Here is a 27464-nt window from a genome sequence, read left to right on the forward strand (position 1 = left end):
GTAGGTGAGCCTGAAAGCAACAAACCTATTCATAAGTATCACATAATAAGTGGTAATAAGTGCTGAGGAGAAAAAGATAACCAGGAGGGTGCATAACCAGGTGGGGTTGCAGTTTCAGAGGGAATGGTCAGGGAAGCGTTCACTAAGAAGGCAAAAACTGAGGAAAGCCCCCAAGGAGAGGAAGGAGTCAGCTTACAGTTCTTGGTCTTATGGGCAGAGGAAAGAAAAGGGCAAAGGCTCAGAGCAAGAGCTTACCTGGTATGTGCCAGGAACGGTAAGACCACATTGAGCTCAGCGTGGCTGGCACAGGGTGAGGATGTGAGAGAAGAGAGCAGGAGTCGTGGGCAGGAAAGTAATGGTGGTAACAGAGCAACCGAAGCAGCAGGGGTAGAATCTTGTAGGTCAGTGTAAGGACTTAGCTTCTATTAATGTCAAATGAGAAGGCACTGGGCCGACACAAGCTGAATGACGTTTAAATAAAGTCATTCTGACTGCTATAAGGATAATAGTTTGAAGGAGTAAAGACTAGGAAAGAGAGCAGTTAAGAAGCTACAGAAATAATCCAGGCATGAAGTGTGGCTGTTCAGACCAAAGATGGGAACAGAGGATTTGGGGATAAATGATGCTATATCATGTATCCATAAATACTAATACAACATGTATATTAAGTTTCAACTCAGTGAAAATGACCTCAATACATTTATTCATTTGCTCCCATACATAGTATTCAAATTTCACAAGCCTAAAGGTAATATAAGCCAAAGGTTTTTTTTTAAGTTTTTTAAAAAATTTAAATCCCTACATAATGTAAGAAACCTACAGAGCATTTAACATTCAAGTCTTAATCTTATTTTAATTAATACAATAAGTATACATTCTTTAATAGACATCATACAACTGTAAATGTTTATTTGTGTAGTTCTACAGGTGGCATTTCAAATGTTTTTTAGTCCTATCACTTTCGAATTGTATCTCACGAAGCACAGTTTTTAATGTTTATGATGAAAACTCATTCTGTAATGCATTTTTATATATGAAAATTGTGTGTCTGTCAATATCTACTTAGGTGTTGGAGAGGAACAAAAATGAATAAAATCTCTCTGTCTTTTATTGAACTTAAATAGTTTATATTAATGAATTGTGAGAAATGGATTTAAATAACTGATTCTCAGCAATTCCATGTTTTCCTCATGAAAGTATTTTCTGATGATTATGTTAAATGTAAAAATGTATAATCTTATCTTCTGCTGCAATTTTGAATTCATATCTTCTTCAGCAGTCTCCCCATTTCCAGTCTGTCTCTGCCTTCTTTCATTCATTCAGTAAACATATGTACAGACTTAGAAATTCACAGGACAGCAGCGGAGACAGTTACGCGATGCATAATGTAAAATAAAGTGGTTTGAGTGTAGCAGTAGAAATATGTACAAGAGAAAACATGAAAGAGACTGACATTAACATCCAAACTGCAGACAGTTATTGAAATGAGAACTTTATTAAGGCAAATTTTTCTCATGTCTTCTATTAGCCTGAGTTTAATGTAATTTACCAGGCCTTTCATAACTTATGCCAATCCATTAAAATTTATTTTTATACATCACCTGTCTCATTTCTCAGCTTAAGACTGGAGCTGTAATCTTGTTTACTTTTATGAGCATGTGTTCATGATGCCCCTACTTCTAAGTAGGAGAAATCATGTTAGAAATCATGATTAATGATATGACCCAGCATCTCTCTAGTCCTGTCTTTGACACATACAGTACTTTTATCATAAATAAGTACATTTATTCATATTGATTATGCACATAAATCTATGGTTATTAGCTATAAAAATAGCCAAAATGTTATAAGTAGATATTCTGTATGTTTTAAACAAAAATGGTACTAATATTCTTGGGCTTAGATGAAGAATCAGGAGTCTTGCCTTTTGAACTACTGCTGCTGCTGCTAAGTTGCTTCAGTCGTGTCTGACCCTGTATGACCCCATAGACAGCAGCCCACCAGGCTCTCCCATCCCTGGGATTCTGCAGCCAAGAACACTGGAGTGGGTTGCCATTTCCTTCTCCAATGCATTAAAGTGAAAAGTGAAAGTGAAGTCGCTCAGTCCATGGAATTTTCCAGGCAAGAGTGCTGGAGTGGGGTGCCATTGCCTTCTCCGTTTGAACTACTACTCAATGTAATTTCTAAAGATCTGTAAAAATAGGGGTAGTTACATTCATCCTACGTATTTTACTGAATAGCTGTAAAGTTTAATTGAGGATAAGTGGTCAAAATAACTTAAAAAAAAAAATCCCGTGTTGGTGTGATTAACTTCAGTGAAATAGGTCTAATTTTATTCTTTTTAATCCAAAAAGACTTCTTTATTCCTTTTAAACAAAAAAAGTTTTGTTTAATTTATCTAAAATATATTGCCATTAAATTTATCTAAAATATATTACCACTATCATGTTTGCTTCTGACTTAGGGGAAGTAATATCTCTATGTGAATTTTAAAGAGCTGGAGGGAAATAATTGAGCTTTGTTCTCTATCATTTGGCAGATACTGCTGTTAAAGTGTTGTCTTCTTAGACAAGTTTGGTTCATTAGTGGAAAATTCAATTATTGAAATATGTTTTATATACTAATTATATATATTAAAGTTACATTCTGTTTACTAAAAGTGATTGAGAACTTTTTGAATAGAATTCTACCATTGAATGTTATGTATTTAACATCCATCAAGCCAAAGTGAATTATTTGCTAATTCTTCTTCATGATATAAATAATAAAATATTGGCATTTCTTATGAAGTAACACATAATTTTCTTTTTTTAAAGTTTCTCTCAGGGTAATAAAATGGTTATTATTGTTTGAAATGACTCCTCTGTTTTATTTCTATCCTTTAACTCTTTAAATGATGAAAGAACTTATGTAATTTAAAGTTCACTTTTTAGGTTTTGATTATCTCATTCATAATAATTATATAGTATCTTTGGCTCAAAATAAGCAAAATATGAAATCAACATTTGTATGCACAAAATTGATCATGTGATAATATTTCTAGTGATGAGTACTTAGGTTATGATTTTTTTAATTCCTTCTATTTAAAAAAAAAGTATTTTTTTATACTCCATTATAAGTATATTGGAATCTCTTTTGCTCTTAAATTTTGGTTAGGGGATTTCATTTTCTAACTTTAATTTTCAAAATATAATTTTCTTTCTGTCTGATTTTGCACATGATTTAAAGTTATAACTTAGAAATCAAAGTTCTGCATATTTTATCTATCAATGTTATGAAATAGAATTTATATCTAATATATATATGTATTCTTGGTGGAAATGATTTTTTTGCCACTGGTTTAAATATTTCTTGTATTTATTAGGAAAGACTTTTCCAAATATAAATTGATGATATCTTGTGTTAAACTCCATTCTCTGAGTAGTGGGATATATTTAAATAACTTTATAAATGGAATAATGCATGAATACCAAAAAAGATTAAGAACTAAAGTTAAAATCCTTGATGTTTCACTAGGGATACTTAAAGCAGAGGAGGCACCAGTTAAGACAAGCATCTCTCATGCGCAATTGTGTGACTTAGCCTAGCTTCTATATCCATTTAACCCAACTCTGTGTCTCTGTATAATCATGCTTGCATTTTGGATTAATCTGTTACTGTTAGCTGGTCATGGTATTTGATGATATTAATCTGTTCAAGCCATTTAATTAGAAAGTAAATAGAAGACATCTACTCTGAGTATTTTGACAAAATAAATTGGAAAATTAAATGGAAAAAAGTTTTTAAATTTATGAACTGCAACCTGATTTAAATGAGATGTTAGTATCACGTATCTATCATTGGATATCTCCATATGTTATATTATGTTGGAGGGATATATCAAACTTAGTACCTATAAACTCTTTCCTGCCTTATTCCACCACATTCTATTTAAGTCTGTTTGAAGTAACAGATCTAATTCTAAACACCTTAAACTGTAGCCACAGAGTAACTTTGGCATCAATACCAAACCTTCCAGGAAATACTGAGCTGGAATAATAGATTATGTTAGTAGTCACAGTGATTAGAAACAGCATCTTATAATGATAAGCTTCTTCAAGTTGAACCCACAAATCATGGCTAAATACATTTCCCTTATTACCTTAATTCTGTCTAACAAGCATGAGTTTGCAACACCATCCTGGTGTATAAGCACATTACATTTTCTGTAAATCAAATGTAATCAATTCCAATCTTTCTTTCATCTACTGTTGAAAAATTGAATCACATTTATTATTATTTGATGTTTCTCTCCCCACAAGCGCTGGAGAAATTCCCAGTGAGGGTCTTACACATTCTAGAACAATGAAGGTTGGATCCCTGTACATTGACCTGCACCACAGAGAGAGTGGTGATCTAGCCAGCCCACTTCATTGGGTGGCCAAATTCTCATGAGAGTAATTCTGTCTAATCTGAGCCACCAAATCTAACTAAGGTCAGCATTTAAGGCATCACATAGAAATTTCTCTTTGAAGTAATGCCATCTTCCCTGGATAATATAAACAAATAGAATGCTGCTCCCCACTGCCTTTGCAACCTCCAACCACCATTGTTAGGGGAGATCTTCTCCCTACAGCTCTTTACCTCCCATTCTTTTTATTCATCCTACATTCTTTTTTTTCCCCTTTTTAAAATTGCACTTACTACTTTTAACAGGAGGCCTAACCTCGTCGAGGTTTTTAACATAACATTTAGATAACAATACAGTATTGATATCTAAAGGCACAATGTTATATCTCAGATATCTAAAGCTTATTTGTCTTGCAAAGCTGAGCTTTCCTACAAGTTAATTAGAAATTCCCCATTTCCATTCTATTCTCTGCTCCTATGAGTTTGACTGTTTTATATACATCATCCAGATGGAATCATGCAGTATTTGTCCTCCTGTGACTGGATTTAATTCCTTTAGCATGATATTGTCAAGATTTATCCATGCCTCATATTACAAATTTCCTGAATTCAGGAGCAATAAAGGCCGAATAGTATTCTTTAGTATTTATAAACCGTGTTTTTCTTTATTGATTTATCTGTTAATGGATATTTAGGTTATTTCCACATTTGAGCTATTGTGTATAGCACTGCAGAGAATATGGGAATGCTGATATCTCTTTAAGATCATCATTTCAATTCTTTTGATTAAATCCCAGCAGTAGGATTGCTAAATCATGTGGTAATGCTGTTTTCAACTTTTAGGAAACTTCATACTGTTTGCCATCGTGGATCCCCCTTTTTGCAACGTAGCCATCAGAATATACTAGTTCCAATTCCTTCCCTTCCTTACCAACACTTAGCGTCTTTTGTGGGGTTTTTTGTTTTGTTTTGTTTTATAATAGCCATCCTAGCAATGTAAGATGATATCTCATTGTTGTTTTGATTTCCATTTCCCTGATAATCAGTGATATTGACCAAACCTTCCTACTTTATTTTCCCTTTCAGCCGGACTTAGCATAGTTTCCTGTAATTGTGCCTGTAGAAATGTAATATTGGTTCCTTTTCTGGGAGTGGAGTGGAGAAAAAGGACGATAAAGCCAGTCAGCTTTTTTTCCCCTCCTAATGGTCATCGTTTACCCACCATAAAATGATGTATCCCACAATTTGTTTGTTCAATAAAATCTTCAATTTTTGCATGTCCATACCTTCAAATAATACTGTCATATACATAAACAATTTCTGTTGATGCATTATCTGTCTTTATTGTAATTAAAAATAACATTATATATAATATATGTGTTCTTTGTGCCCAGTTTTACATATTTGAAAATTGTTTATATTCAGATGGGCTAGGACATAGTTTTAGTTAGCATACTTTGAATGAGTTTTCTTATTTACTGATACTAGCATTGGCCTGAGAGATAGTTAAACAGAGTTCCTATTTGCATTGCTGCTGCTGCTGCTAAGTCACTTCAGTCATGTCCGACTTGGTGCAACCCCATAGATGGCAGCCCACCAGGCTCCGCCGTCCCTGGGATTCTCCAGGCAAGAACACTGGAGTGGGTTGCCATTTCCTTCTCCAATGCATGAAAGTGAAAAGTGAAAGTGAAGTCACTCAGTCGTGTCCAACTCCTAGCAACCCCATGGACTGCAGCCTACCAGGCTCCTCCGTCCATGGGGTTTTCCAGCAAGAGTACTGGAGTGGGGTGCCATTGCCCTCTCCATTACCATTAAGTAAATGTGTGGTGTTAGAAAAGTCATGTTACTTCATGTTTTACTTCTCAATTGTAAAAAAAACTAAAACTACTATATCTAACAGGATCTTGCTTGCTTTATAATGAGTCTATGAAATAGTTGTGACATGTTTTTACAAGACATTTTATTCATGCAATCCTCTTTCAGTGACCCTGGTCAATAATAAATTGACCAGTAATACTGCAAAGTAGGTGGTAATCTGTTTTCTTTAAAAATTTTGTATGAATGGAGCTAAATCTGTTTTACACCTACAAGTGTAGAATTCACAATACTTTCAGTAGACTCAGAAATAGGAAAAAAAAATGTGGGTAAACTCAGTTTAACAGTTCAGTTCAGTTCAGTTGCTCAGTCATGTCCGACTCTTTGTGACCCCATGAATCGCAGCACGCCAAGCCTCCCTGTCCATCACCAACTCCTGGAGTCCACCCAAACCCATGTCCATTGAGTCGGTGATGCCATCCAACCATCTCATCCTCTGTCATCCCCTTCTCCTCCTGCCCTCAATCTTTCCCAGCATCAGGGTCTGTTCAAATGGTACTCTTGGATATTTCTTAGATAACTTTTCCCATTCAAAATGTGACAGTTTTGTAATGTAGAAGTTAATTTCATTTGAGAACTTTTGTATGAAAGCCATACTTTGCTGATTTTTTAACTGTTCAGGTGTACAGTATTGAACATCTTGTCATAGATTAGGGCATCTCCTTTGACCTGTATATTCATGAAACTACGTTCAATTTTTTTTTTTACCTTTACCTCCCTTCATTCTTTCTTCCCTTTCCTCTTTTTTTTCCTTTTGTCCACCTTTTTTTCATTCTTTATGTTAACATATGTTTTGTCGTGAGTCATGTCCAACTCATTTGCAGCCCAATGGACTTTAGCCAGTGTTAATATATAAATAGGCTATAAACGTTAAATGTAGTTTTGAAAGTAATAAAATACATCTATCTATGCATTTCACTTATATTAACATGGCCTAACTTGAAAATGCATAAGTTACTAGTGTAACTGATGGGGATAACTTACTGGACTCCTGAAACTCACTTGCATGGTTTCTTCGCTATTTGGAAAGCCAAGACAAATAAGCAGTTCAGCTCAGTTTCTTCTGCTGCCACTAGTTTATCGAGAATTCATGAGCACAGATGTCCAAATTTAGGAAGCTAATCTAGAGTCATAGTTAATATATCAGTGGAAAAGGGGAATAACATATACAAATTTTAAATTAGTTAAGTTTGGGGTGTTTTTTTTCTGTTTTGTTTGTTTGTTTTACTCAGCTATATCATATTCTTATCTCATAGCACATCAACCCCAACCCCACTGGTTCTCATTAGGTCCCCACCTACCTTGTGTGTGTGTAGGGGGGTGTTTGTTTGTTTATTCATTTATTAATTCATTTGTTTAATATCATTTTTTTACCTATCCTTACCTCCATGAACAACCATTATAATTTATGTAATGTCTGTTTTTTGTTTGTATAATGTATAATGCTAGTTTGTGTGGGATATCATTTTAATGAATGTAAATGTGATTGTCCTTAGATCAGATCCTGTTTCTCATATGTTTTTACTTGTCAGATGCTTTTAAGAAGGATCCAACTTTTGGTATTAACAACTGGTGTGATTTCTTTCTTTAGACTGTTAAGTGTTTCCATCGTAAATATTTAGTGCATTCTCATTGTCCATTTTTCCTGATGCTACCACCTCCCCATAAATAGAAACTCAAGAAGTTTTTTGGGTCCTGGGGTGTACATGTGCTTTATTTAACAACATTCTGCCACTGCCACATTGTACTCTAGAGTGGTTGCATTTATCTGCATTCCCAGTGAAATAATTACATGCTTGTAAATTGTAAACAAGCAGTTGTATTCTTCATCCAGAAATAGTCATAGTATTCTCACATCATACAGTGGTGATAAAGCTAAACAACCACGTACTATGTCATGATCCCCTAATCCCATATTCTGGTCAGCACACTGTATTCTCTGGCTTTCAAACATTTTTCTGTATAGTGAGAGTTAAGTAATACATCACTATTGCTTTCCTTTATACTTTCTAATCTCTCATGAGTCTAGATTTTTTTTTATATACTTAAAATACTTTTGAATTTCCTTCTCTGTGATTCATCTTCATCTTGCTAATTGCCAAGATATTTCTGTTTTTTTCTACTAGATTATCATTTCTATTAATTTTTATAACAGCATAAAACAAACAGTAGATACAAAGGTGATAAATTGTGTAGTGCCTGCCACTTAAATATCTGTGGAATAGATAAATAAAAATCATGAACTTTTGTGTGATATATATTTTGGTATACTTTAATCTATAAAATTTTGATAGGTAATGTAATAATTTTAATCCAGAATATGTTTTTGAAATAGTGATAGATATTGATAGAAATAGTGATAAATATTGATATAAATAGTGATAAATATAGAGTGTTTTATGGTGACTGATTTTTTTAATTCAAAAATTTCTTCTTATTATATTTTGGGGGTTTTAATTACCAAAGTGTAATATTTTAAGAAGTTAATTTTCTCATTACTCATACAAACCAAAATCAGATTATCCTAGCATTCCTATTAGAAGATATTAGAATAGGCGCTTTCTATGGATATAATTCAGAGAAGGCAATGGCAACCCACTCCAGTACCGTTGCCTGGAAAATCTCATGGATGGAGGAGCCTGGTAGGCTGCAGTCCATGGGGTCACTAGGAGTCGGACACAATTGAGTGACCTCACTTTCACTTTTCCTTTTCATGCATTGGAGAAGGAAATGGCAACCCACTCCAGTGTTCTTGCCTGGAGAATCCCAGGGATGGGGGAGCCTGGTGGGCTGCCGACTATAGGGTCGCACAGAGTCGGACATGACTGAAGCGGCTTAGCAGCAGCAGCAGCAGCAGCATGGATATAATTGAAGTATCATCTGTACAATCTCAAACTTGAATAACTGGTTTGCATCCACGTTGATATAATTTAAAGAAAATGTGTTTGCTCACAATGCTAAACAGTGGATAAAACCATTCATGTGATCACTATCTTCTATGAATTATTTCTAAACCAAAATCAGATTAAAAATTTTCCTTAATGTTGAATATGCCTACGTTCAAATCAATTAAGTGATAAAATACTATTTTAGTGAACTTCTGTGTAGTATGATCAAATAATTTTTTTTTATGATCAAATAATTTTTGCATGCATTTTAAAATAGTTTCTAGGACCTTACAATTACCATTGGTTAAGACTTCACACTTCCATTGTAGGGGATGCACGTTCAATCCCTGGTCAGAGAACTGGGATCCCACATGCCAGGTTGCACAGCCAAAGAAAATAATTTTCAAAACTATTATACATTTGAAGACAGATACTTAATAATGCTTAATTCTTACAACTACTAAAATCATCTTATGACTCTAAAAGGAGTGATTTGTATACTCATTTATTTTCCTGTGATTCTTGTAGGATTTGTAGGAATTTGGAGAGACAGAGGAAAAGGAAGTTGTTATTAAGTAACCATGTTCAAGTAGTCACATTCCCTATATATTTCATACTCACCATGAAACCAAAAATGAAAGAATTGGCAAAATCTTTTGAACTGCAGTACTGCACCAGTGCTAGTGGGAAACTATTGGGGGAAAGAAGGTTCAACTGGTTTATCTTGAGATTGAGAAAATCATGTAGTTCATGATCTTGGGTATGTATCTAGGTAACATGCTAGTTATCTCTGTATTTTTTCATCAGTTTTATTAATGAGTCTAAACAGATTTTCTTTTTTACAACTAGAAGCATTTTTCATTTCACTGAATAATTACATTGTATAAATTTGCCCCTTTAAAATGTGAAAGACTAACAGGTAAATTCAAAACAGGAAGCAAGAAGGTTATGCAGCTATTTCCTTTAATAGAATTTGTTCCTGCAGAAAAGTGGCAATGCAATTTCTGGATTATGACACGATTAATTTGTTTCAATTCAGAATCGTCTAGTTATAAATGTACTCTTTCTTGTGACTAAAAGAAGTGTTTTTCAGTGTGCTTTACCTCTTTCAGTGCTAAATTTTTCTTTAGAGGTATTATCATACTCTTTTATGTAATTTTTCTCATTTTATGTGTACAACAGCCTGGGATTGTTGAAATAAACCTAACGCCCATCTGAAGATAGTTTCCTTGGAGTAAGTTATAGAAAAGTCATCATTCTTGCTTGTGTTATTGTAGGCATTTTTATGGACTTCTTTTGCCATTTCTCAATGGTAAAAGAACTTCCCTTACTTTTTACCAATGTATATCAAAATCATTAAAACTTTTAAGACTCAAACATGCCATGTTTAGAATTTCCCGTGGAAGCCGATAGTGAACAATAGGGAATTTCACATTGGCATCTATGAAGCTCATTGAAAACCTAATTGTTCAACAAGTATTTCTTTTTCAATGATGTTCTAGCCATGGCAGGTATTTTTCCTCAGGTAAAGCTGGTAGCGTTCACAAATATCTGGCACTATAACTTGGGTAGTTTCACTGAATTTATATCTAGCTCACATAGCTACATAATATGACCCTGTGATTTGTGCCAAATATGCACCCTAAATTATTTGACAGCTCATATAAAAGGGACCAAAAAACCTAAATGTAAAATATTGAAATACTAATAATGTTGCTACTTTTTTTCTGTGAAAATTATCTTTCTAGAAAAAGAGGAAACACAAAATGCTCTGTAACCAGTCCAGGAACATAATTTACAGGACCCAGAACATAATGAAAATATAGGGCTTTTTGTTCAAACAGTGTTAAGAATTTCAAGACGGCAGCAGCAAGGATTAAACCGAGTATGGGGCCCTGCTGAGCATAGAGCATACACACACCCATGATGCTGCCCTCTATATTACATCTGTTTCTTCTACTTAGGACTGTCTTACATGTAATGAAGTAACAGACACTTAATGGAACTCTTTTTTTATCTGAGCAGAGTTGAGGCTATAACAATTTCTTAAAAGAAGCTTCACAACAAAATCCTAACAATTTTTTCTACTACTCCTTTTCCATAATATAATGAGAGTTTACACTTTTCCAGTTGCTTGCTGCACATAAAAAATAATATATTGGTGTTTACAATTATTTCTTCCCCATAAAAAATTGGTTTAATTTTAGTCAAGTATGTTTTCTTCATAACAGTGTGAACAAAATGCATGGGTTTGATAATATTTAATAGTTTTTCAAGAGCAACATTTTGCATGTTATATTAGATACATTTTATATGTTCAGGTAAGTTGATGAAATCAAACTACATATGGTTTTGGTATTTATGTTCCAGAGAACTCTGAACTGATGTTCTCTGAAATGGTGTGCTCAGTTGAATGGCTGCTGAAGTGGTTTTTAAATGCAAAGCAATGTCTTCTGTGCCCTGTGGACCCAGATGAGACATAGCACGCCTTTTTTTTTTATTTTATACTTGAATTTTTCTTTTTAGGCATGCAAGTATTGGAGTGGAATGGAATTCCTTTAACTTCTAAAACATATGAAGAAGTGCAGAGTATCATTAGTCAGCAAAATGGGGAAGCAGAAATATGTGTAAGACTGTGAGTTTTTCCCCATCTTTTTGTTTCCATTTTTTTGGCTATTCATGGCTCTTTTAATTTAAAATTGTTAAGGTGGAACCTTTGCCAGTCAGCAAGATTTCTTGTAATTAGAAAATAAAGTGAATGCAAGTTTATAGATGTCTTGTGTTCAGAATCAAAGTCTAAAGCACAGAAAGAATTCAGCTAATTTTGTTTCTGATTATGTCCCCTTTCATGATTTTCTTGAACCATGCATCATTTAAATGAAAGCCTAAACCCATTTAGATGTCATGGATTTGTACAGTATTTCAAAATGAACTTATATTTAATCCATAAAGATTTCACCTTAAATAATCATTTTTATCAGCTGACTTTTAACAGCATTGCAAATATATATTTGGTTAGAAGGGTGAGCATGCTTTGAAATTGCTTTATATCATTAACCACTTCTCATTTACCTACTGAAAAAAATACTCAGCGTAGTTGGGGAAAGGGGCCTTTTGTCTCAGACATCCTCAATTGCTTTCTTAATTTTTTTTTTGGTTTTGATTTTTAGGGACCTCAATATGCTGTCAGATTCTGAAAATCCCCAGCACCTAGAACTCCACGAACCACCAAAAGCTGGTAGGTGGAAGCAGTCTGCTTCCAAGTGTGGTGAAGATGGAGATGGAGAAGCAGCTGTAGAGGCAGATGGAGCTGTAGGTGAAGATAGAGACACAATCACAGATACAGGCGAAAATGAATGTATAGACATAGGAGTGTTTATATATTTATGTGATAGTAAGAAAGTCAGAAGCATTGCAGGTTCATTTTAGTATTCTAGGGAAACACATGTATACCTGTTAGAGCCATTAAAGAAATTCACATGAAATTCTCGCTGTGTGAATTCACATTTTGAATTCTTTAAAATTAAATTCATCATATGAAAGTAATTTATGGAGTCATCTATTTTGGGTCCTATATAATTTTTGGATAATACTAAATTCTTTTTAGCATAGCTGAGTTTTTGAACACTACTGAAACATTTGATTGCCTTTTATAATAAATAAAAATCAATAGAATATATAAGTACACAGTAAAGTAGATTTAACTCTTTCTTAGATAGCAGATATAGTCTATAAATTTAGCTCATTTATAAGATTAAATATATTGTGGTTCCATGTTCAATAAATATTTACCAAGCGCTTCCTATGCTATAGCCAGTATCTCTAAGAGTCTGGGTTATGGCACTAAACAGAGCAGACCAAAGCCTGTAGAAATTTTCATATGTCTGTAAATGTAAATATATTCTTTGAAATTTCCCCTTAGAAAAATAGATATATGAGATTTCAAGAAATAAAAACAACCGATCATAGAAATTAAATTCCAGTGAATAAAATAGAGCATTTTATCATACATTCAGTTATCTGTATGTTTTATTTACAAGCATTTTTCTAATGATATAATAGGAACCTCAAATTTCCTCTGTAATTCAGTACTCTTTAATTTTTCTCTGAACCTTCTAGACTTCCTTAGAAATAGATTCATAAAGATACACTTGCATGTAGTTTCTTTTTAATTTAAATTGTTTTATATAAAATTTTGACTTCGTCATCTAGAACTCAGATAAGTTCCATGGTGTTAAGTACCTATGAAACTGAGAATATGTGAAGCCATTTGGTTTTGTTGCAGTGGATAAAGCGAAATCCCCAGGGGTTGATCCCAAGCAGTTGGCAGCAGAGCTCCAGAAGGTCTCACTACAGCAGTCACCACTGGTTCTGTCGTCTGTTGTTGAAAAGGGATCTCACGTTCATTCAGGTCCTACATCAGCAGGATCCAGTTCCGTTCCCAGTCCTGGGCAGCCAGGGTCACCCTCAGTGAGCAAAAAGAAACACAGCAGCAGCAAGGTGAGAAATGCCCAATGCACCCTCTAAATTGCTCATTTTCTAGCTCCTTATTCAAATTAGGAGATAGGAAATATAGTATCATGTCCAAAAGGTGTTTCTCATGTGATTTCTCCTTTCCTATTGATCTGCTGAAACAAACAAAAAAGGTTTCCATATCTCAGTGTAAAACTGATCAAGATGTATCAAAATGATGTGTTTCTCTCTTAAAATATTGTGGCGGTTATTATGAGGGACTTGAAAAAAAAAGTATCTGATGGTTCCTGTTCTTTTTCTTTGTGGTTGTTACATAAATCTGAACCTCTTTGTGTATCAAATATAGTCATTGTATCTTTTTGGAAACACAAGATATAATTATGTTATATTTTGTAATTTAAATTTAGGACAACAAGAAACAAAGAAAGCCAGTAATACAGTATTGCTACTTTGAAATGTATCCCTAATTCCATACTAATAAATTTTCTCTTCATGCAGTTCTTCAGTTAGAATAAATGTTTCTAACAGTATTATTTTACAGTTACTGGGGAATTAAAAGAAAACATAAATTAATTTTAATTTAATAGGATCAGGTGATAATATAGACAATTTGTAATCCCCCCCCCCCCATAGATTGGATTATTAATAGAGAAACTCTCTTCATGATTGATAAATACATTTAAAGGGGTTTTTTGTTTGTTTGTTTAAACATAAAGGTTTTTCTTTATGTGGTGAAATATATATAGGATGGGCAGGCTATGGTTGGATAAGTTGACTGGACTTCAGAAAATAAAGTTTTTTACAGTTTCATGAGGAATAAGTTCAAAGATAGACTCAATTTCAAAATAAATTTTAACACTATGTTTTACCACATGCAACTATATATTAATTTTGAAGAATTACCTCATGGATGTGCCCCGTCTCCAAAGTTACAGGCTGATACCATTTCAGATTTCTCAGTATCTCCATACATGACAAACTCTGCTAACAAAGTTTTCACACCAAACACAATAAATTCTGTAAGTCTGTCATCCAAATATTTTTTTTATTTCAGCATTTGACATCGCCGTCCTCCCAGAAAATTAAGTCGAAATATAAAAGCACCATCTCGTCTTTTCTTTTGACTCATTGAATCCTAGTGCGGTGAATTCTAGTGTTTTGATAAGTCTCTAATAATTTTCCATCTTTTCTGAACTTGCCGATTTCATTTAGTAGGGCATTATTCTTTTTTACCTGTAGTATTGCACTTGCTACTAGCCACTCCAGTCACCAGTCTCTCTTCCTCTTAATCTACCTTCCAACTATGGATCTGTGACACAGTGATAGGATTAGGTCTCTATCCTGTTTAAAATTCATCCCTGCTACCTGGAATGTCAGCTTCCCTGCCTCTACGTGGGGAAGAGGGATGTTCCTTGAAAGATTATCACAGGAAGCTTAATGTTGTCAGATCTTTACAATAGCCTCGCTACTAAGTACTCTATTTTTTAGGGTTATTAACTCATTCTACTTTCCTAAGACATTTTTAGATGCCACCTTCAGTACCATGAGTCATAATTTGTATGCAAGATACAAAGATGGATAAAATCCATCCCCGAATACTATGTAGACCAGTGGTTCTCAAAGCCTGCTCAGCCCAGTAGCACCAGCATCAGGCAGGAACTTATTAAAAATGCAAATTCTTTGATCCTACCCTTATGCCTTCTGAATCAGGAGCTCCAGGGATAAGACCAAGCAACCTGAGTTTGAATAAGTTCTCCAAGTGAGTGTGATACCCCTTGAAGTTTAAGAAGTGCTAATGAGGCCTGGTGTGCTGCAATTCAGGGGGTCACAAAGAGTCGGACACGACTCTTCGAGCGACTAAACTGAGCTGAACTGAACTGAATCTAAGTATAGATGAAGGATGATATATAAACACATTCAGTAAAGCTATAATGTTGGTGGTCATTAAAAACTGCAGAGGAAAAAAAAAAAAAAAACTACAGAGGGCACTAGGACAGTAGGGTTAGGAAAGCTGGCATTTAGCTAATGAACCAGTTTGGTAAAGGGGAAAAAGGAACCAACATTGAAGAGAATGTACCACCGGAAAAAAAAAAATGAGAAACAGAAAATTGTACACTTAAGTCATGGTATACAAAAGATATAGGGATAATAAATAGAGGAGAAGACTAGATAATTGTAAACTGAAAGACATTCTCTGCCATGCCTTGCTTTTACTCTACAATCTGCAGAAAATGAAGAGCCAATGATAAACAAAAATAACAGATACCCTTCCTCTACTAAGCCTATCCATATTCTAATCCTTCCTTAGAGTTATCCTTCTCTCCTCCTTCCCTCCCTCCAAAGTGCCAGATGCTTTATGTATCTATTAAAACAATTTGTGTCTTGATTATGGTTACTTGTTTGCTTATTTTATCTTCCTAAATGGGCTGCACACTCATTAAAAACCAAAACCCATTTCTTATTTTCTTTATAGCTCCCTAAGCACGTAGTAGCTTGCATAGACCATAAAAAAATAAATTAAAATTAAATTATAAACATCAGTGGCACCTGTGAGTCTTTATAATATTATGGGAGCACAAAATACAGTTTTTTTGTTACGTGAACTTTTTTGGTAATGATTGCAAGATGAACACAGGTTTTATAGGACAAACACCAAGGAAATGATCCTGACACATTTTATGATATGTGGTCATTCTTTTCTATGCCAAGAATGTGACCTGTGTTGTTTTACAGAGGTTTTGCTGAAACGACTATAGAGCTTCACTGTCCATGACAGTGGCTGCTAGCCACCTTTGGCAACTGAACACTTCAAATGTGCTCGTCCTAGTTGAGATATGCTGTATATGTGAATTATACACAGATTTTAAAGACTTAGTATAAAAAAACTAGTAAAATAGCTCATGACATTTTTTATATTGATTTCATTATGAAATGATAGTATTTTTACTAAATTGCATCAAATAAAATATGTCAGTAGAAATTAATTGCACAAGACTTTCCTGATGGTCCAGTGGCTAAAACTTCGTGCTCCCAGTGCAGGGGGCCCAGGTTTGACCCCTGGTCAGGGAACTAGATTCCACATGCCACAACCAAAGATCCGACATACCCAGCTAAAACATCCGCACGCTACCGATGTGGTGCAGCTAAGACCTGGTGCAGCCAAATAAAATATATATTTTTTAATTAATTTTACCATTTACTTTTACATTTTTAAAGTGACTCCTAGAGTATTTGAAATAACCTTTATGGCTCACATTATAGTCTACTTGACAGTGATGGTATATAGATTGCTTTTTAATTCTTATTAGTAGTAATAACAATAATCAAATCTGGTTATTAGTAAGATTCTCTATATACTTACAGAAATATATAGTGAATAGATGTTAACACTCTTGAAGAAAGGGACTATTACCTATTCATCTTTTGGAGGGTTTATCATCAACATTTAGCTGGTACTGAGTTTCTTAGAATAAATAAACAATGATATTTATAGTATGCATAAAAGGCAATACTTATTTTTATTTGTTCTACAAATCCTACAATGTTAAAATATTGACATTGAGAGATTAGAGAAATACTGGGCAATGATCTGAAGCTTACATGTTTCTGAGTCAGGTAATATGTTCAAATATAGCATATGTTCTTCAGTTAATTTAGAAAATTATAATTTTAACATCCTTTTGTTTTTAATTAGTTATGAGGCTAACTATATATTAAATTATAAAACATTAATATTATGGAGTAAATTAAAACAAAAATATTTGAACCATAGCATAATTATACATTAATTATGTATATTTAGAACACCATCTACTAAATGTTCTGAATGATTATTCATAAGTAATTATTAATCTATTAATAATGTTCCAGTTTAAGTGATTGCTTCTGAGTAAATACAAGTAAAATGTGAATCTAAATTATTTAGACATAGGTTTAAATTATGTTATATATATACATATGACCATTTTACGAAGAAGGCAGTGGCAACCCACTCCAGTACTCTTGCCTGGAAAATCCCATGGACGGCAGAGCCTGGTAGTAAATGTCTCCCTACAGCGATGCCGCATTGCCTGAAATTCTGTTATAGATCTAGAGTCAGGGACATCATTCCTTTTTTTGTACAAATTTGTACATTCTACTGAAATGTAACAGCTCAGTAATCAGTCACTTAATCAGCAGAATGAATCACTTTATCAGATCACATTCTGAATGGTTTTTAAGGCTTTACTGACATAAGAAAATTATTAAGGAAATGTGAACTTAGATCGAATGTTATGGACTTTTAATTAAAGGGTATGAAATGCTAAAAAGTGTTTACCTGGGTGTCCCATTCTAGAAGAGAGTAGGACGGGACTGAGAACCCAGCAAAGGAATATAAGGTGGACTTTTATAACTTTTGGCCTCCTAGGCAGTCAAGTAAAAACAATATCTTTTTCATTTTCTTATAGACATTTAAAATCCATTAATACTTAAATTGAATACTTTCAACCAAAATTGTTCTATTTCTTAAGTAATTGAACATACATTACTTCAGGTATAAAATTATAGCTTCAAAACAGGCTTCACACAATGAAAAAGAGATTTATGTATCTATAAAATTAAACATGTATTGAGAAGTGTAAGTAGGCACCATAATCTGAAGCAACCAAATGGACAAAATGTGCTTTGCAGGCAGTGTGCTCTGACCAAACAGAACTTTACTCAGAGGGAAGTTTAAATGGTAAATCCTGTGAAGGGTTTGTCCATTAATCTAATATATGTCTTAACATTGCAGCCTACTGATGCAGCCAAGGTTGTCTCTCATCCAATTACGGGGGAAATTCAGGTATGAATACTTTTAAAAGATTATTATTATTATACCATCTTTGTGGCTCTTTTTCCCATTGGTCTATTGAGATTGTAAGCACTATTAGAACCTTAACTTTTCCTGTTTTATGACATAGATAGGTATAAGTATTTTAATACAATATATATTTTATTAAATCTAATTATACCTCTGGAAATCTGTACTTTGAAATCTACCTAATACCTTAACAGTATCAATGTATTAAGTCTCATTTACTTTATAGTTGTTGAATGTGTTTCAAAAATGACAGATTCGTCTGGAAATTTGAAGGTTTCTCATTGAGACAACTCTTGCCTGTAAAATCCCATGGATGGAGGAGCCTGGTAGGCTGCAGTCCATGGGGTCAAGTCGGACACTACTGAGCGACTTCCTTTTCACTTTTCACTTTCATGCATTGGAGAAGGAAATGGCAACCCACTCCAGTGTTCTTGCCTGGAGAATCCCAGGGATGGGGGAGCCTGGTGGGCTGCCATCTATGGGGTCGCACAGAGTCGGACACGACTGAAGCGACTTAGCAGCCGCAGCAGCATTGAGAGTTTCATGAGTCTAATGCTGTCCTCTTTTCTTCCTCTGGTCAACAATTGCTAATTAATTGCTGAACAGTTCTTCTAAAGCAGTGTTTTTCATACTGGAGGTCATAACCAATCTGTAATTTATCAAATTAATTGAGAGGATTTTGCCCAGGAAGATAGAAGAAAATAGTTTAAATCATTTTGGTGTTTTTTTTTTTTTAGTTCTGTGTGCATGTTTCTGTGTTTATATATTGCATCATAAATGGGCAGATTCAGAAAAGTTAGAAAAATGATACTTTAGATGATACCAGAAAGTAATTTAGGGTAGGTAAGAAATGTCATGTGAAGAGAATTAACAAAATAGAAAATAATAGCTATTTGAAGATAGTGCATTTTCATAAGGTAAAAGAACAGTGAGTCTTAGTTGCATCTACAGTACATTTTCACAAAGGGTAACAGATTTGAAGTAATTTGAGGATAAGCATAGAAAAAGGAGAAGTGTTTTCCTGGAAGAAGAAATGGTACAAGGAACGATTCTGCTGCCAGAGGATAATGAAAGGAGCAGATCTGCTCTGCTGCAGGAAAATGTTCCTGTAGAGATAAGTTAAGACTAAATTAAAAGAACCTTGAACAGAAGCCGAAGGATGTTAGCCACAACATAATAGAGTGATCAGGAAATATTTTAGAGTGAGGGAGAGACTAAATGAAACAAATATGTCATAGAAATTCATAGAGCCACAGCCTCTGGGAAGTATTATAAAGAGGAGGACACAAAGACAAAGAAATCAGTTGTCATCTGGGCATACCCTGATTAAAGCAGAGTGGAGTGAGAGTGGAAATGAGGAAGAAAGCACAGAGCATGGGCACCTTAATAAGAAGGACCCAGCAGGATGGAACTGAAGTCACCAACGTGTCCTCGATCTTACTGGCTCACTGCTATTTCTCACTTCTAGAAAGCCAAAGGTGATCTCTTTTCATTTCACATGCAGCAAAGAAAATGCTAGATATTCTGATCCATAGTATCTCTTTCTTTGTCTCATTTTTTTAACTTTTTGCTCAAGGGCCAACATGTGCTGTGTTTCTTTTTGGCTTGTTACAACTTGTTTTTTACTGAAAGGTTTATTTTCTAAAACCTTTTTATTTTGAATTAGGGTATAGCTGATTGACAATATTGTGATAGTTTCAGGTGAACAGCACAGGCACTCAGCCATATATATATGTATACATACATACATATATATCCATTCTCCCACTAACTCCCCTCCCATCCAGGCTGCCACTTGACATTGAGCAGAGTTCCATGTGCTGCACAGTGTATCCTTGTTGGTTACCCATTTTAAATATAGCGGTGTGTACATGTCCATCACAAATTCCCTAACCATCCCTTCTCCTTCATCCTTCCCCACCCATTCCCCACCAACAAGTATAAATTCATTGTCTATCTGTGAGTCTATTTCTGTTTTGTAAATAAATTCATTTGTTTTGTTCTTATTGTCTCTTCACTTCAGTGGTAATTTTTAATTTTATAGTAGAAATTTGCTCTAATATTTTCAATTCCCAGTATATTTGCTTTGCTTTCCTTTCCTTTTTCTTTTTTTTTGGGGGGGGGGGTGGCGCGTGAGGGGTGGCAAGGGGAGATACTTTCTTATGACAGTGATTTCATTTTTTTTATATTTTATCTTCTGTCTTTTTAACAAAGCCTTATTCCAGATGAAACCTTGTGTAAACACCCAAACAGTGAATTGCCAGAATGGAATAGGTCTGGTTAAGGGTTACTGGGGGCATCTCATCTTCTCTCACATGTAACATGTGAGCAACTCTAAGTGTTCTCTAAGGCACCAAATTTACAGAGTACACTTTGGAAAGCACTCTCTTAGGGTATCCTGCAAATTTCTATTTCAATAAGAAATGATTTTGCTGCCTCACCAGTTGAAAGTGGACTTTTAGGCTAGCAGAGAAAGGAAAAAAAGGGGGAAATTTTCTCCTTAAAAATTTGGAAGCTGTTCTAAACCTCAGTGACATTAATTGCAGAATAATTCCTGTATTTTAGTACTCCATTAAAACACAGTTGCTGCAGTCCTCGACTTCTTACTTCTCTTCTTCCTTCATGGCCCTTTGTGGCATGTTTCATATTGCTTTCATGGTGGTCAGTGAGACTCTGGAGCTTTCTGTACTGAGAGGAGTGAACAAAGATTCCTTTTCTGCCATAAAACATAATCAGATCAAAATTATGCTGAAATCAGTAAATCATTTAATATTAAATTTTAAATGCAGGCTGACTCATCTAAGTTATTCCATTTCCAACATAAATATAGCATATCTGTTTTGCATGATTATAAAAAGTACATTCATTGTTTATTTATGGTTTTTCCTTTTCTAAGTGTAGATTTCTTCCTTTCTGTTGGGGCTCCCTGGGTGGCCCAGGCAGTGAAGAATCAACCTGCAATGCAGGAGGCCTGGGTTTGAGCCCTGGTTCAGCTAGATCCCTTGGAGAAGGGAATGGCTACCCTCTGCAGTATTCTTTTTTGGGAAATCCCATGGACAGAGGAGCCTGCCCAACTACAGTCCATAGGGTCTGCACAATCCATGACCTCACAAAGAGTTGGAAACGACTGAGCAACTAACACTTTCACTTTCCTTTCTGTTGTTTGATAATTTGAAGCAGTGTCAAACAGAATTGTCCTATTCTAAACGATGCCAAAGGAATTTTTCATTTTTGAAGGAGAAAAATTGGTTAATTCAATTATTTTGAATCATGCTGGCTTCTTAAAATTTAGTTTGAATGGTAAATCTTTTACTATTCAATGAAAACTTTACAACAGCCATTAGACATCTGTGAGACAATGCCTCTTCTTTTCTCTTCAGTTTCTGAGATTAAAGAACAGTTGTATTTTATTATCTTAACCTCACTCTGTTAAGAAAGCAGGCACAAAAAGAAAAGCTACAGGTTTTTCAGCTAGTGTACTATAGAAAGAGATCAAATTGCACATTCTTAAATATCCTGACAATTCAGTACTAACGTATTTGTGTTTAAATAATGATTCTACACACTGTGAACTATTTGATGAAATGCAAAAGATATTTTCTAATAAATTTATCAATTAATTTATTTTCAAAATTCTGGCAATTGTATTTATGAACATTAACATTTCTGATCTTGCTAACAGTGGAAATTTTGTTTAAAAATGTAACTAGCATTCACTGTGTTATTTTCCTTCTAAATGAATTTTAGACAGGCCAGAACTTTCACAGTGGAAAGAATGAACAGCACATTTACTAGTAATTAATGTGTGCCTGGGAGCTCCCAATTAAATTAGACATTAACTGGTCTGTTCAGTTTCAAACAAAATGAAAGTGACAGTTAATGCTTCTTATGAGAATTTTTTTTTAAATACCAGCAAAATATTGAACGATAATGTATTATATGCTTTTTAAAAACAAAATAATGTTCATGGAATATTTGCTGTTCCTTTAAGCTTCAAATCAACTATGATCTTGGAAATCTCATAATACATATTCTCCAAGCAAGAAACCTAGTCCCTCGAGACAACAATGGTTATTCAGACCCCTTTGTTAAAGTGTACCTTCTTCCAGGGCGAGGGTAAGTAAAGAAGTGATTTCTTCGAAGTATGATAAGTATTGCCATATGATTTTTTAAAAAAAAAATAGTGATAATGTCTTCTGATCTCTAAAGAGCTTGATATGTTTTGCTTAGTTTTATCTATAATACATGTCATACTTATTTATTTCCAATTAGTAAGCAACGTGGAATTGAAAATTTATAATTAAGCCTTAATGGGTTTTGGAGATTCATGATCATAACAAAAGCTGCCTGGGTAAGAACATATTAGTATCTCAGTTCTAGAAACCTCTTGTGCTATGACCAGACAGGCAGACTATGAAATCATTTCAGGAATTGTTTATGGCAGACTTAAAGAATTAGTTTACCTTTCAAAATGCAGTTGTGAAACCAATGTTCAAGGACTCATCAGTTACTCTTTTATTTTATAGGACATGTGTATTATTCAATACATTAAATGCTCATTAAATGACTTGATGCATCATTATTTACATGCATATTTTCAAATCACTGTTCTAAAATTACAAAATAAAAAAATAATACTTGAAATGTCAACTTATGTAGATAAATGAAAAAGATCTTTTAAAATCTCTTGTGTAAAATGTAAACTGTTTATATAAAGCAAGTACTCTTTAGAGATGTTTAATTTTCACATAATAAATGCAAATTGCTATAGTCTTATATATAAATCATAATTCAGGGATGGCTTCAAACCAGTAATTTGGACCCAACAGATCATTACCTTTTATGAAGAATTTATACTAGCCAAATTAGTATGATGGAACCATAAGTAATCAACAATTGGAGGTATAGTTAAAAAAATTAGGGGATGGTTATTGAAGATTCTGGTTTCCTTTTTGCTGTGTTTTAATTTGAAGAGCAACATTTTAATATAACTTTTTACTGGGAAATTTTCAGTCATTGGAAGTATAAGTAGAAAGAATAGTATAATGATCCATCATGCACCCATTACTCAGCTTCAACAATTACCACTTTCTAGCCAATCATGTTTCATTTTTACCCTTGTACACTCCCTCCATGCAGATTATTTTAAAATAGATCTCAACTATTGTAACTTTTTTATGCAAATAGTATATACTTCTAAAAAAAAAACTTTAAAAGTAATTGTAATACCACACATAGCCATAATAATGTTTAATTTTTAAATCTCTTATTTCCCCCAATTGCTGCCTAATATTTTCCTAGTCAGTTTGGTGACCTAGTTGATATATATAAAATATTCTGCCCATCAACAGCAGAATATGTGTGTGTGTGTGTGTGTGTGTGTGTGTGTGTGTGTGTATATATATATATATATATATATACACTTTTCAGGTGCACATGGAACATTAACCAACATAAACTATGTTGTGGGCCATAAAACAAATCTCAACAAATTTATAAACACTAAAATCATACAAAGTAGGTTCTATAACTGTAGTTGGTTTGTTTGGACAGGATATAAATTAGAGTTATATACTGCATTTGAATGCTGCTTACCAGTTGTCACAGCTGTCAAATCATCAGTTGTTGGAGATTCGCTTTCCTTGTTGCTATTGAAAGAGCCATGGTAGAGAGAGCCATAATTTACAGTCGCTCAGGAAAATCAAATTAGATAATATTCAGAAAATAATTTGAAAATTGCCAAGTGATATATCTAATTCGGTATACAGCCTTTAATTTCATCCTACCCAACGATTTTATTTAGAAACTTAGAATTGCTGGTGATGGTACTCTAGTTTTAATTCATAGACATCCAACTAGCCCTATAGAACATGAAAGAGGAGTTTCTATGTTAGTTTATATCTTTATGTAGTAGTATAACTGCAATGTTTCTACTCTTTTGAAATATAGTTGATTTACAATGTTGCATTTGTTTCTGGTAGGCAGCAAACTGATTCAATTCAAGATACTGAATATAGTTTCTGTGCTATACAGTAGAATTTGCTGTTTATCTGTTTTATATGTAGTAGTCTATAACTGCTAATCTCAAACTCTAATTTATCCCTCTTCCTCAAGTACTTTATTTTTTTAGCATGAATATAACAACAAACTGATAACTACATTCTCCCTTTTATTTGGGTCATTTGACCATTAGTGTTATTTAATGACAGTATAAGAGGAAATCACTGCCAAGGATATATCTCTAATCAGCATTTGTGAATGAGTGAAAATAAACACTCTCTTTTAATTTTCTATCTTCTTTAATACTCTAGAGTGTCACTTATTATACTACAAGAGAGTGGTTATCTTTTATTTGTTACAAGATATGTTTTAATCCTTTTGCAATCCTGTTGCAAACTTGAATAACCGGAAAGATCAGACAGATGGCATGAATAAGGCAGTCCATTCCTGAGTGGGTAACAGAAAGAAGGGTGGGAACTATAATGAAATGAAGAGTGATGTTCCCACCTAAAGCTATCCCCATGCAATTTGTCAAACAAAATATGCCTTCTAGATGGGATCTGACCAAAACTCATGTTAGTATGCCATTCCTATTCAATTCCTAGCCTTTTCTTTAAATTACTCCTAAACTAACCAAGACCTTGGAATGTATGACACTTGGGAAGCATTATTTTCACCTTAGTTCAAAGATTATTTTCTACCTCATGTTGTTTGTGTATTATGGTGCAGCTCCTTTAGTTTTTATTCTCACATTTTCTTCCTTACTTCTGTTCCTAACTTTTTTCTTCCTGTCTTTCCTACTTTCCTGCTGTATCCTTCATTCTCGATCTTGGAATCAATGCAGTCAAGTCATGGTTGTCCAGAATGCAAGGTAGAGTTGGTTCTCTTTCAGTGTCACACTTTGCTGAAATATATAGAGTTCTTTTTTTTTTTTTTTTTTTTTTTTTTGGCCTTTCATGTACATTTACCTGCATTTCAACGTGGGCTATAATTTTTATTTTTCTGCATGTTGGTATCAGTTGAATTAGGCTAATAGCAGGCTGTTCTGATCACAACGTTACTACATATGTTTAGTAGATACATGCAGAAGAGGATAGAAAAGTCGAAAATAATAAAAACATAGAAAAGTATGATAAAGAAATATCACTCTGTAATTAGACATAACTAAAGTTTTGTTTATAATTTGCATAAATTCATTTAGCTTCTCATGTACTAATCATGGCTTAGGTCCTTCTGAGTCTTCTATGACAAATTAAAAAAATATAGAATCATTTTTCGGAAGAAATTAATTGGCCTTCTGGATGACCAGTACTACGTATATATCCCATCTTAAACATGAGAGTTGTCTCATCTTTTACTCTCAGTTAGACCTAACGTTGAAACACTTCCATGTCTTTAGACCTTCTGTACCACAAAATTATTGCTGTGCAGTTTTGGATGCCATAATCTGCCTGTTCCAGCACGAGAACAACCTCCTTTGTCTATTTTCTGCTGCTGCTGCTGCTAAGTCACTTCAGTCGTGTCCGACTCTGTGTGCTAGAGGGTGTTAAATCAGTATATTGTCAGTTAAGGCTTTTTCTTAATATATAGCCAAAAGCATTTTTTGCACACCTCATTGCATATAAATAAAATGTGTTATTTAGTTGGGGAGGTGACTCTTGTACCATCTGTAGCAACACAGTGATGGGAATTTTAATCCCACCCAGAATATTAATGGTACAGGATTTTTGTCTTTGATAATAAAATTCAGTATCTTTACTAAACCTGACAAACTGTTGAGCAAAACAGGCAGTTTCTGATTTGTAAGAACTTAAATATTTAAATATTTCAAATAGTATTAGCCAATACAACCTTTCTGGTACCCAGAAGCTGTTTCCTTGCAGCCACATAATTATGGCTACCAGAAAATTTGAAACTGAGAAAGGTCACTTGTTATGACTGGCTTTCTCTTCTCAGGCATCATCCAGACCTCTCAGACTGATTAGCAAAGTGAGTTTTGTTTCAAAGGGATCATGTCATTTCAGAACAGACATTATCAGTCCCTTTATTCAGAAGCTTTCTCTCTTTTATCAGGAGAAACCAGGGGGAAATTATCGGAATGACAGTGCTTGTCTATATTTAATTTAGAAGAGAACATGTTTTTTGTAAATGTAAATAATAGTCAAAATAATCTGAGATGTGCTGGATTACAGCATAGGAGATCTAGAAGTCACTTAGGCATACCTTTCATATTGAAGTTATTTTCATCGTGTCTTCTAGAACTGGCAGTGTGAAAAGGAATTATACCGATAAAGTATTGACATTGTAAGTTAGACTGAAGAGGCCATTGAGTAAAGTCCTTAAAGGCTTGAGTTTGAAATTCAGCCCTACCACTTAGAAGTTGTCAGGTTTCTCTAAAACTATGTCCTCTTCTACCTAGGAATCTTACTAGCCCCCTCCCAGGATTATTGTGAAACACATGAAGAATGTACCAAAAATGATAAGCATAATGTCAGGCACATAATAAGCTCTCAATAAATGGCAGTTGCTATTATTTATAGAGATGCATAATAAATTCCATGTTGCCAGTGGTCACTTAACTCTATAACAGAAAAGAGATATAGAATGCTTTGGCTACTGAATTATACAAAATTATTTAACAACACTATATAAAAAATCAAGCAACTTTTCTTCAGTAATAAGTATAATACATCCTTGATGATTAAAAAAAAAACATTTAATGTCCTGTTAACTAAAAGAATTTCACTGGTCCGGTTTTCTAGTCTCCTTTCATTTCCTCTTCCCATCCTTTGATCAAGATGTTCATAAGCTCTGATAGCCCAGATATCAGCCAAGATGAGATGAAAGAAAGACAATAGCCTAAAGAGTCCATTAACTCAATACTTGTCCCTAGATAATTAAGAAATGAAAATGAGCATATCTGAAGGATTTCATTCACTTTTCTTGCATTACACTGCTAGACAAAGTGCAGAATTTTTTTTCCCACTAATGAGATT

General features: G+C 34.0%; 1 protein-coding gene across 1 annotated transcript in view; it reads left to right on the plus strand.

The window, feature by feature from the left end:
- The window catches only part of PCLO (piccolo presynaptic cytomatrix protein), a 367053-nt gene that overhangs the window by 275652 nt on the left and 63937 nt on the right, over positions 1-27464 (plus strand). Inside the window, exons 11-16 of the mRNA XM_052638816.1 lie at positions 11679-11787; positions 12323-12390; positions 13438-13652; positions 18400-18450; positions 22460-22584; positions 25313-25339. Coding sequence (XP_052494776.1) covers positions 11679-11787; positions 12323-12390; positions 13438-13652; positions 18400-18450; positions 22460-22584; positions 25313-25339 — 595 coding nt within the window. The remainder of the gene's footprint in view (positions 1-11678; positions 11788-12322; positions 12391-13437; positions 13653-18399; positions 18451-22459; positions 22585-25312; positions 25340-27464) is intronic.

Source organism: Budorcas taxicolor, chromosome 4, assembly GCF_023091745.1.
Source record: "Budorcas taxicolor isolate Tak-1 chromosome 4, Takin1.1, whole genome shotgun sequence".
NCBI lineage: Eukaryota > Metazoa > Chordata > Mammalia > Artiodactyla > Bovidae > Budorcas > Budorcas taxicolor.